Source organism: Sinocyclocheilus grahami, unplaced genomic scaffold (assembly GCF_001515645.1).
Source record: "Sinocyclocheilus grahami isolate Dianchi unplaced genomic scaffold, SAMN03320097.WGS_v1.1 scaffold1178.1, whole genome shotgun sequence".
NCBI lineage: Eukaryota > Metazoa > Chordata > Actinopteri > Cypriniformes > Cyprinidae > Sinocyclocheilus > Sinocyclocheilus grahami.
Genome location: NW_015506357.1, coordinates 112,211 through 124,731, shown reverse-complemented (window position 1 = coordinate 124,731; position 12,521 = coordinate 112,211). Strand labels below are relative to the sequence as shown.

The following is a 12,521-nucleotide window of genomic DNA, read 5'->3' as shown; positions in this document are numbered from 1 at the left end:
TATATATAGTGATTTACTGTTTTACATAAAATCATCCTTCATAATGTAAAGAACATTCTGTGACTATGTAACCTTGATATCTTTAATATTGACTCAGTAAGGCCATGTCAAAGATTGAAATCATAGTGAAATGAATGGTTCAAATCAAACGTTGATGCTTGTTATCTCATAATTAGATTTGGAAACTTTAGCTTGGATTTCACAGAAAGGTTCACATATAATTAAACTTATTTGTAAAAAAAAATATATATATGTATATAACGCAAAATAATAAATATTATTTAAACGTTTTATATAATGGTAGTGTTTGTTTTTACGTATTTGTATTTTCTGTACATACATTTTTTTAAAAGTCAGATTTAACCTGGACACGTGTAACATGTTCATGAATGTATATTGATGTTTTCTGACGTTCACTTTAGAATGATTCTAGTCAAGGAGATCTGGGTACCTTGGCCAACGTGGTCACGTCTCTCGGTCACCTCAGCAAAAGTCGGGAGATGATGGACAGCAGTACCGACCTATCGGGGATAGAGACCATGAGTAACGATGACAGCGTTATGATGGACATTCAAAGGGATGAGTCGAATGACGTCACACGGTGCGGAAGGCAACTTCTGTAGATCAAGCCTAGAAGATGTGTGGTACGTGGCTGTGCTTAAATGTTCTGGGTTTTTTTGTGTGTGTACAGGGCCTTTGACACGCTCACAAAGGTGCTTCAGCCTGGGGAGGTTTGTGGGGAAGAGATGGCTGAGGGGGCTGTCAGGGTTGATGAACAGACCACCGCCCTACTGGAACTGGAAGGACCGCTGCTCTCAGATATGCATGTGCCCTTTAAGGTCAGCCGTCACTGTTGACTTGCACACACTGCAGTGACCGCACCAAAAATGATAGACCAATAACAATCTGTATTCAATATTTTGTGTAGCTGATGATGCCGCTGCCCCTGCCAGACTTCCTGAGTCTGAATTACATCTGTGAATCAGCTTCCCGTCTGCTTTTCCTCTCCATGCACTGGGCACGCTCTATTCCAGCTTTCCAGGCCCTTGGGTGAGTGAATGAGTGGCCCCGTTTACACCTGGTTTCAGGTGATCACAAGTGGATAGCACTAAATACAGATGTAAACGGGCTAAAAATATTACAAATACATTTTTTTTTAATGTACTAAATTAATTATGTTTATAATCAGCACTTCCTGCATTCTCCACCATCTTAGTTATAGAATTCACTGCATTGCATTCAGGCATTGTCTTCAACATAAAGAATAAATGCAATGCTGCATTAGAAGTTGGTCAAAAAATTATCCTTTAATACAGCCTTTGTGCAGGAGTGCTCATATAATACCCTAAAATATTGCTCTTTAGGCAGTGAAACAGAACTACAGGCATACTTTCTCTCCTTATCTGTTCCTTACACTTTACAGTGCACTGTGTAATGATTTTATTTGTGAATTTGTGCTGTGCTCATTTTCTTTTCTGTATTTTTGGTATTTAGCTCAGAGAACAGCATCACGCTGATGAAGGCCTGCTGGAATGAGTTGTTTGCTTTAGGCCTGGCTCAGTGTTCACACATTATGAATGTAGAAACAATCCTCACAGCCATAATCAACCACTTACAGACCAGCCTGGATGAAGGTATGTGGACCCGATGCTCTTGTTTTCGTGTCTCCTATCTAATTTATGTTACTATCATAACTTTTAGCTAATCAACTTTTAGTTAGTTCATTCAGGCTTTTGCAAACATTTTGGCATCAAGGACCCCCATAAAAGATGATACCCTTGTCAGGGACCCTATACTAAAGTATACAGACAGCTAAATATTTTACATATACATATAATATACATAAGTAACACCCTAGAAACCACCCAGAACACCCAGGTAATATTACCCTGACAAACACATAGCAAAACCCTAGAAACGACGAGAGCACTTGGGTAACTGTATATTACCCTGACCACTACCAACACCAGAAAACCTTAGCAACACCCTGGAAACCACTCATAACATCTGCATAGTAAAACCCAAAAAACACCTGAAGAATAAAGGTAACCGTATATTACCCTGACAACGCATAGCAACACCCTAGAAACCTCCCACAAACACCCAGCTGTATATTATCATGGCAACCACCCTAGAAACCACACATAACACTCGGGCAACCTATCACCGTGGCATCCACCCAGAACACCCTAACATCACCAACATCAACAACACCTAACAACAGCATATTATCACCCTGAGAACACTCAGACAACTGTATATTTCCCTGGCATCTACCAGAATACCCTAACAACACCCTGGTAACTACTCATGACACCCATCATAGTAATTCCTCATAACACAACTTCATAGCAACTATCCAGAACACCCAACCACACTGCAACCCCAACTTATTACACCCTAGTAGCTGCATAGCAACACTCTGGTAGCCACCCAGAACATCCTAGCATCTCTGTGGCCACCCATATTTACTACATAAAAGTCCATCATTTTTAAAAAATGTGGCGAGTCTGGTCCTGTTGATGGCTTAGTATTCCAGCAATGTGTGGTCAGAAAGGTGTCAGTTTTACTGAACAGTAATTTTGCTATGCATTTTGAATCTCACTGTAACATTGGATCATGTTATGAGAGTTGCCATATGTCCTTATGTTGAGGCACCAAATGTGATCAATTTAGCACTGGCCCAGATAGTTGTTAAAAGCATTGAAGACAACAGAGTGCAACAGTAGAGTTCCAGAACTAAAAAAATAGAATTTTTAAAGATAACAAATAAACCTTTCAAGACAGATAACTCTTCTGTAGAAGACATAAATTCACACTATTGTGGAACACTACACTCTAAAAAATGCTGGGTTAAAAAGGGACAAACCCAGCTATTGGGTTGTTTTGACCCAGCGGTTGGGTTCAAAACATCCCAACCGCTGGGTCAAAACAACCCAATAGCTGGGTTTGTCCCTTTTTAACCCAGCATTTTTTAGTGTATAATGCTGAACATACGTAGATCTGATCCACCAAGCAGAGGCATCACTGTTAACATGGAAACTGACATCACTGAAATTAAGTAGATCTGTATTTATAAGCAACTTATAAATAAAAATAGAAATATTTCGCATACCATTTTTAGCCAGTGACTTACAGTGAATATTTTTATATTGTACAGTTATATTGCAAATCTACAATGCTTAAAGGGGTCATATGATGCAGCTAAAAAGAACATTCTGTATTTGGTGTAATGAAATGTGTTTATGCGTTTTAAAGTTTAAAAAACACATTCTTTTCCACATACTGTACATTATTGTTGCTCCTCTATGCCCCGCCTTTTTGAAACGCATCGATTTTTACAAAGCTCATCGGTCTGAAAAGCGAGGTATGCTGTGATTGGCCAGCTATCCAGTGCGTTGTGATTGGCCGAATACTTCAAGCGTGTGATGGAAATGTTACGCCCCTACCATACTGTTGATGCCGTGTCCGGCCGGAGCGACGAGTCAAAAACATTAAAACCCATTACAAACGAGGCATTTGTTGCATTCAGTGGGGACATAATTACTGATTATAATGACTTATACTGTCTTTTTACGCGTTGCGTAAATTTGGGTTAAACTGTTCTGGAACAGTCGTGTCCTCTTTTGGAAAACCAAACAAAGTAGTTTCGCTTTCACAACGAAAAACACTGCGGCCTAGCGTAAGCGAAAGCCGCGGCTTAGCATGAGCTGAGGCCGAGCTAGAGTGAGCTGAGGCGGCGGGGTCGAGAACGGCACACCCGGCGGATTCGACGAAGGAGCGGCAACCATATGTGACGACCCCGGGCTTCGTCCACAGCACTAAGTTGATGTATTCCCTCAGCGACCAGCACAGATCAACTCTAGGCATGACGAAGCAGATATTGTCCTCTTTTGGAAGACCAAACAAAGTAGTTTCGCTTTCACAACGAAAAACACTGCGGCCTAGCGTAAGCGAAAGCCGCGGCTTAGCATGAGCTGAGGCCGAGCTAGAGTGAGCTGAGGCGGCGGGGTCGAGAACGGCACACCCGGCGGATTCGACGAAGGAGCGGCAACCATATGTGACGACCCCGGGCTTCGTCCACAGCACTAAGTTGATGTATTCCCTCAGCGACCAGCACAGATCAACTCTAGGCATGACGAAGCAGATATTGTCCTCTTTTGGAAGACCAAACAAAGTAGTTTCGCTTTCACAACGAAGCACACAATGTCTCCACGGCATGGCGGCAGCGGCAACAATATTACAGTGAGAATAAAAGTTAAGCCTTCTTTCTTTGCGTGAACATTTGGGCGGCTTTATGCAAATCTTCCCACACAGTGAGGTAGATATGTGGGGGCGTGTTAGAACGAGCCGTTTTAGGTAGGCGTTGTTAACTCTTAACTTTTATAAAGAATATCTCTTTGGATTTGAGACTTTAGTCTTTGCAACTTTCCAGATCTTCTTTATGCACCAAGAGCTTGTAACATTCCAAAGAAAAAGGAAAAATTTAAATCGCATCATATGACCCCTTTAAGTAAAGCAAATTTGAATTTTACCAAATTATCTTTGAAATACAGTATCCTGAAAAAGAGACATTTCTTGTTCAGCTTGCTTTGCAGCTTATTGGCTGAGATGAAAGGATGACCAGCTGATGCATTCCTGTGTGTGTACGTATACCAGCTCTTTTCATCTCACCCTTAGAGGATCAAAACTACACAGTAGTGATGTCATGTCCTGCAGGGGGGCTGAGTGAACTGAAAGGGCGAAGGTCATTTTTCTTTCTTTTATCTTTCAGTTCTCAGTCTCTTTGTCTTTCAGGTTTTTCTGCAGTTCACAGCACTAATTCACTGACAAGAACAAGGGAAAGGACAAAAGAGACCTAAGTGGGTGTGTTGGAGAGACTAATGAACAGTACTAGCGCATAAACTAAGGACAATAAAAGTGGGATAGAGATAGAGGGAAGGGAGGGAAGGGAGCAGTATGATAAAAGGTAACAGAGTAATATTTCAAGATGGGTAACTAATAAGCTAGCTTGACCTGTTGTAGCTGTAGCTAAAGAAATGTTTCGCCCAAATATGAAAAGTGAGTCATCATCTAGTAACTATAATTTTGATCCAGACACACTTTATTTTATTTTTTTCTGTGGAAAACAAAAAGAGAAGCTCTGAGGAATGTTCATACTGCTCTTTTCCATTTAATGGAAGTGAATGGGGACTTTGGCATTTTTGCATGTATTTAACAGCACAGTGAAGAAGAGACACGAAGGATCAGAGAGGGGGAACAGAATAAGTAAAGGGACATCAGGATGTCCACAAGGCTGTGGCTCCGTAGGTTTTAAATCTAATTTACACTTACACAAACTTGTCATGTTGAAATGGTTGAAAGGTTAAACCTCATGCCATCTAAACCCATTTAATTTGATTTCTTCTGTGGAACACAAAAGAAGACATTTCGAAGAATGTTCATTCTGCTTTTTTCAATAAAATGAAAGTGAATGGGGCTATCCATTTCCCAAACAACCCAGTCCCCATTTACTTTCATTATAAAAAATTACAAAAAAGCACCATATAGCCCACACTGTATTTCAAGTCATCTAAAGCTCAATGAATTGTATTCAAGGCATTATTCACTGAAAATCTTCCCTTCCTGAAGTTTCAAGTCTAATTTGCACTTATACATGTTGAAACTTGGCATGCCGAGATGAGAAAATGTTTAGGGTGAAGTATCCCTTTAAGAAAGCAGAATGCTTATTTGATTCTGAACTATTTGCACAGTGTGAATAGATGGAAGCTTTATTCCAGAACAATGAACCGCACTTTAACTGAACCTTTCCCTTTTTCCATTTTACCTTGTTACCAAACCTCATTTTATTGTGTTGTTAATTTAATGTGGTTTCTGTCAGTGTCAGTGTTGATCAGTGTCAATCAATTTATTAGACTCTGTTTTGACTTGTTTTTAGTCGAAAAGCTTTCAGCTAGACAGAAACAGCCTGCGGTCATTCTCATGGATTAGGTTTTCCACTGATTGTTAAAAATAGAAATCATGGCCTTTACAACACCTATTGTCTCACTTTGACATCTTTATGTGTGATGGGGGGGGGGGGGGGATGGGGACACGTAATTTAGGAACAGAAACAAAAGTGTCTTCGGAAGTAGAAGGGAACAAACTGAACTTGTTGCATAAACATTGAGCTAGTCGCGAATGTGTATACATGGGTTTACTTTTAGTTTGGGGACAAAAGTGAAGTCACTTAAATCTGTCTAAAACTCCTTTGGAAACATCCTCAGAAGTAAAAACTGATTCATATATATTCATAAATTCATACATTTTTCTACTCCAAATGTTTTCTTTTAAAGGTAGGGTTAGAGAAATTGGATATTTATGTAGAGAATATAAATATGTCACTATTTCACACTAATTTATCTCATATCAATATTAAATATAAATGTATAACAAGAGAATTTTAATATATTCATTTAAATGTAAAACATTAACAAAAAGTATTTTCTGTATTTTTATATTGTAAATGCATGTTTTGTTGCAACGTTTTTGTATTAGTTATTGTTCTGTTTTACATCCAGTTATTTAAAATTGATGCTGTGGGCGTTGTGAATTGAATGCATTTCAGAAACATCCACAGACTCAGAAGCAGTTGTGAGTTTATGGGAGGGCAGATGCGATGATTCATTCATTTAATTATGTTTGGCAGATACAGTCTGTAGGCCACTAAAACAGCTTCATTTCCATATGTCTGTTTGAGTGATTTAGGTCATGATATAAAAATGCAGCTCTAGCAGAGGCTGATCGAGAGACACAGCTGCTTCAGAACTCGCACATGCATCTTGTGCTGGAACGAATAAAAATGGTTCGATCTTAAAGATGATTCACAAAAATTATGACACAGCCACTCAGAACACTTTAGCAACCATGCATATTACCGTACAACAATCTAACAACCACAGAATTCATTAATAACAAGGTTAAAGTTAAAGTAATAACAATACAGAGAATGTAAAAATCTTGTATTTATAATAACACAACGGCACAGGTTGCATATTATATGTGTTACAAATTGATTTTTTTGTTGTTAAGAAAATGCTTTTGCAGACTAAATATTGACCCTTTATGTGCTTCCCATTTTTGAACTTACTACCCCTAAAAATCATTTATTGCTGTTGCATTGAATATTTGAGGGTCAGTGGTTGGGGGGTCACTGCTGTTCAATGGGTTGACGTCACATGGTAATGGCCTTCTCAGTGGGTCTAAATACTAATATAACGTTACAGTAAAACATCTGAATAATCTGTCTACATGTTTGTGCATGCACACAAATTAATTTTAGGAAGGTTGAAGTCCAAACGCACTATTTGCTCTGGTATGAATGTATGTACAAGCTCTCACAAGTAGGATAAGTGCCGGTGTGATTGTGTAAGGTGCCTGTACAGAGTAAGCAGGTGTGTGTGTCTCGAACTCTGTGTGTGTGTGAAGATCTTATTACATTGTCTGCTCAGTTCAATGAACATCAAGGGAAAAGGTAGGCCTATATCAGCCCGAGTCTCTGTGTGTGAGTATCAAGTGTGTCTACCTGGTGTTACTGGCAGGGCAATTTCACACACTTGAAATAAAGTAAGCCTGTGAGAGCAATATATTTTCTTCTGGTGAATATTTTATGCTTCTCATTTGTTTTGAAAACTGCCAGAGATTAAATGTCCTAGAATGGGTCATAGTCCAGCAAGAAGAGTTTAGTATACATGGCAATGGTAATGTGTTTGGTCTTGACATAATAGATCTGCTACGCTGCTGCTGCGGCAGAGTAAGTACTGAGACTTGCTACTGCCAATACATCCACTGACATGCTGCTGTGAGCATGTAAGAAATACTGCTGCTGCACATATAACATATTTGAAATAACCCCCACATATACAGTGAGGCAAATAAGTATTTGATACACTGCTGATTTTTCAAGTTTTCCCACTTACAAAGAATGGAGAGATCTGTAATTTTCATCGTAGGTACACCTCAACTGTGAGAGACCGAATCAAAAAAAAAAATCCAGAAAATAACATTGTATGATTTTTTAATAATTAATTTCCATTTTATTGCATGAAATAAGTATTTGATACAATAGAAAAATAGAACTTAATATTTGGTACAGAAACCTTTGTTTACAATTACAGAGGTCAGACGCTTCCTGTAGTTCTTGACCAGGTTTGCAGACACTGCAGCAGGGATTTTGGCCCACTCCTCCATACAGGTGTTCTCCAGATCTTTCAGGTTTTGGGGCTGTCGCTGGGCAACATGGAGTTTCAGCTCCCTCCATAGATTTTCTATTGGGTTCAGGTCTGGAGACTGGCTAGGCCACTCCAGGACCTTGAAATGCTTCTTACGAACCCGCTCCTTAGTTGCCCTGGCTGTGTGTTTAGGGTCATTGTCATGCTGGAAGACCCAGCCACAACCCATCTTCAATGCTCTTACTGAGGGAAGGAGGTTGTTGCCCAAAATCTCGCAATACATGGCCCCATCCATCCTCCCCTCAATACGGTGCAGTCGTCCTGTCCCCTTTGCAGAAAAGCACCCCCAAAGCATGATGTTTCCACCCCCATGCTTCACGGTTGGGATGGTGTTCTTGGGATTATACTCATTCTTCTTCTTCCTCCAAACACGTCGAGTGGAGTTTATACCAAAAACTTCTATTTTGGTCTCCTCTGACCACATGACCTTCTCCCATGCCTCCTCTGGATCATCCAGATGGTCTTTGGCAAACTTCAGACGGGCCTGGACATGTGCTGGCTTGAGCAGGAGGACCTTGCCCACGCTGCAGGATTTTAATCCATGACGGTGTAGTGTGTTACTAATGGTAACCGTTGAGACTGTGGTCCCAGCTCTCTTCAGGTCATTGACCAGGTCCTCCCGTGTAGTTCTAGGCTGATCCCTCACCTTTCTCAGGATCATTGATACTCCACGAGGCGAGATCTTGCATGGAGCCCCAGTCCGAGGGAGATTGACAGTCATCTTGAATTTCTTCCATTTTCTAATAATTGCGCCAACAATTGTTGCCTTCTCACCAAGCTGTTTGCCTATTTTCCTGTAGCCCATCCCAGCCTTGTGCAGGTCTACAATTTTGTCCCTGGTGTCCTTAGACAGCTCTTTGGTCTTGCCCATAGTGGAGAGGTTGGAGTCTGATTGATTGAGTGTGTGGACCGGTGTCTTTTATACAGGTAACAAGTTCAAACAGGTGCAATTAATACAGGTAATGAGTGGAGGATAGGAGGGCTTCTTAAAGACAAACTAACAGGTCTGTGAGAGCTAGAATTCTTGCTGGTTGGTAGGTGATCAAATACTTATTTCATGCAATAAAATGGAAATTAATTATTTAAAAATCATACAATGTGATTTTCTGGATTTTTTTTTTGATTCTGTCTCTCACAGTTGAGGTGTACCTACGATGAAAATTACAGATCTCTCCATTCTTTGTAAGTGGGAAAACTTGAAAAATCAGCAGTGTATCAAATACTTATTTGCCCCACTGTAACGCACATGAAATCACCCCGTAGCAGATCAATACAGGCGGAGCTGGGGAAGGTGGAGGGTTTCTGAAGTGCGTTGCAACTGCTACAGCAAACACTAGCCGAGTATTTGAATGTTTAGCAGCAACCTCATTGGCTGCTGATGCAACTAGAACCAATCGGATGTGCCATGTGAATAATGATGTGATTATATCAGACTGATTTAGAACCTATCGGGTTTCACCATCTAGAGTTTCATGACAGAACTTTGTATTATTGTTATTTTGTATTGTTCTTTTATATGAGAAATAATAAAAATACACAAAATACAATATACACTTTTAATAATATTAATAATAAAAAACTTTTTAATAATATATTAAATTATGAAATGTAATAAACAGAAATATGTACTACATATGCTTCATTGGAATGTTTTAGGGAATGTAACCTGCCATTAAAGGATGACATTATGCTAACTTTATGCTGATGGTACTTTGAAAACTGTTTGATTAAAACAGTCTTTTTCAAAAGAACCAATTTGCAAAAATGAGAGTTTAAATGGGCTCTTTGCTTTTCTGTGTATACAGAATTAATTCCAGTACTACTTCCAAGGCCAGTGTCTTATTATTTACCAATGTGTCCCTGTTTCTGCATAGCATCCTTAAACAATGCTTAAAATTACAATAGTGTCTTTGTATTATAATGCTGCTTTTTTATAGTACTGTTGATGGCTCTCCCTAGTTGTTTACAACATAGTTTTTCATGTGAAGCGTTTTTAAATGTTTTCACACTTTAGAATGTCCAATTCCCAACGCAAAAACATAATGCAAGCATCAGTGTTTTTCAATAACCACATATTACTGAAGCCATAACTGTACCATTCTACCCACAAAAGTAATGAATCAAACATTTTATTGTTTTATTCATGCCCTAAAGCAATGTTAAAACAATCTAGCACTCCAAAACAAAACCATTTCTGAGACTGCTAACCCCCCGTGACCCTCAACCATCAGACCTCTGCACTTAAATGCAATTAGATGAGTGACAATTCACAGCCAGGGATTTGTGCATACAGGAGCATCTCAATAAATTAGAATGTCGTGGGAAAGTTATAAGTTGAATTACTGAAATAAATGAACTTTTCCACGACATTCTAATTTATTGAGATGCACCTGTATAAAAATGAGATTCTTTAGCAGCACAGCAGGCCAGATGAGAATAATTATAACAGTTCCCCTGGGAAACACATTACTAAACCTATTGAATTAATGACAGTCCCATACAGTAAAGTAGCTTTGGTGTATTATGCTTTCAAAATGCTCTCGAGGTATTTTGATGTCATACACCGATCGGTCTGCACACGCAAACAAAGTCAAAACCTAGATATTTTGGGCAATATAGAAATCCTGGCCAGGACGCGTCCTGGGAAAATGGCACGTATGGTCACCCTAGTATTACTTCATTATAATTTGTGCAGTTTGGTAAGCGTAACTATTATTATTAAACATTAAAATTATATGGGTGCTGATATTTTATTGCTCCTTCTTTATTACCCCATGAAGTAAACAATAAGTTAACAGTTAAATGTGGATATATTCAGTAAACAATAGCTCTGACCTTGTGGAATTGACCCTTCACCATGACAAAACACTCTAGGTGTGTGTTTCTGTGAGAGCTGGAGATAGACAGTGGTCTGTAAAGTTGACACACCCTGAATGAGCCTGACATAACTCTTTCAGACTAGTAGATGTTTAAATATTCAGCATTCATTTGAAAAGGTTTCTACTCTGAAACATTAATGCTGTAAGATATGATGGTTATTTATGGTTCGGGAGTCAGGACTATCGGGTGACGTGTTGTGAATTGCAGCTACTGTCCAGGTCAGATAAATAATTACTTCACTAAGAGATGCTGTAACTTTTTTTTGTCACTCATGCTCATTTATTGTTTAAATCAAGTTTTAATCAATGCTTATAATTGTTTGTACATGAGGTTATAGACTGTGTTTGGGTAGAAAAATTGAAAATCTTGTTAATATCTGCTGGAACTTTTTATTTAGTAAGAAATCAGTATTTCATGTTCTAACACATTTTGTAGATAATTTCAGTAAAAGTTATACTTTATAATATAAGTATAATATATACTTTTTAAAACTTTAATTTGATGATTCATTGACACAGACCCAGTGTTATTTAAGTATTACCGTATTTGTACACAATTTTACAATTTAGACTTTTATTCAATTAAAATATATTTTTTTGTCATTTTTATGTGCTTTTGTAATTTGTATTAGTTTTTTTATCTATCTATTTAGCTTTAATTTATTATTATTTCAGCTGTAGCTTTGGAAATTTTAGTACTTAAACTATTATTATTATTATTATTATTATTTACCAGTCGCTAAGGCAAAATTTCTAACTTTAGGTTTAAGTTAAGTTTTCATCTTATTTTATTTCAGCTTCGTTTCAATTAATGATAATGACTTTAATAGATTTTTTATAGGTTTATTTTTTTTAACAATAGCAACACTGAAGCCTAAATCTTAAACTAAATTTAAACATATAAAATTTGTCATTATTTTCTTGCATACTTGCTTGTTCCATACCTGTATGATTTATGAAAAAAAATAAATAAATTTGTGTATATATATATATATATATTGAAAAAGAAGGAAAAAAAATATAGGGCCAGGAAATTAGCAACTACTGTTTTTGATCAGATTAATACGAATAACAGTAACATTTGTGACATATTGTCTGTTTATCATTTTTTGATAAATACATTATGCAAATATGGGGATATTTAATAAGATGTCTCATGTACATATTTATGTGTGTGAAATCAGAATATATTTTAAATACAATAATACTTAAAAAAAAATCTTTACTCTTTTTTTTATTATTATTATAGCCTACTTTAAAATTACATTTTTATTTTGTAGAATTATGGCTGTGACGTAATGATGAACTCGCGTTCGGCACCTCCCTCCATCTCTCTCTCTCTCTCTGTCTCTCTCTCTCGCTCTCTCTCTCT

The 12,521-nt window shown here is 37.9% G+C and overlaps 1 protein-coding gene across 1 annotated transcript in view; it reads left to right on the top strand.

Moving 5' to 3' along the window:
• LOC107567658 (nuclear receptor subfamily 2 group C member 1-like) overlaps positions 1 to 4,862 on the top strand; it is a 9,632-nt gene extending 4,770 nt beyond the window's left edge. The window contains exons 8-12 of the mRNA XM_016253367.1: positions 423 to 601; positions 692 to 839; positions 929 to 1,050; positions 1,495 to 1,634; positions 4,798 to 4,862. Coding sequence (XP_016108853.1) covers positions 423 to 601; positions 692 to 839; positions 929 to 1,050; positions 1,495 to 1,634; positions 4,798 to 4,862 — 654 coding nt within the window. The remainder of the gene's footprint in view (positions 1 to 422; positions 602 to 691; positions 840 to 928; positions 1,051 to 1,494; positions 1,635 to 4,797) is intronic.
• Positions 4,863 to 12,521: the final 7,659 nt, after the last annotated feature.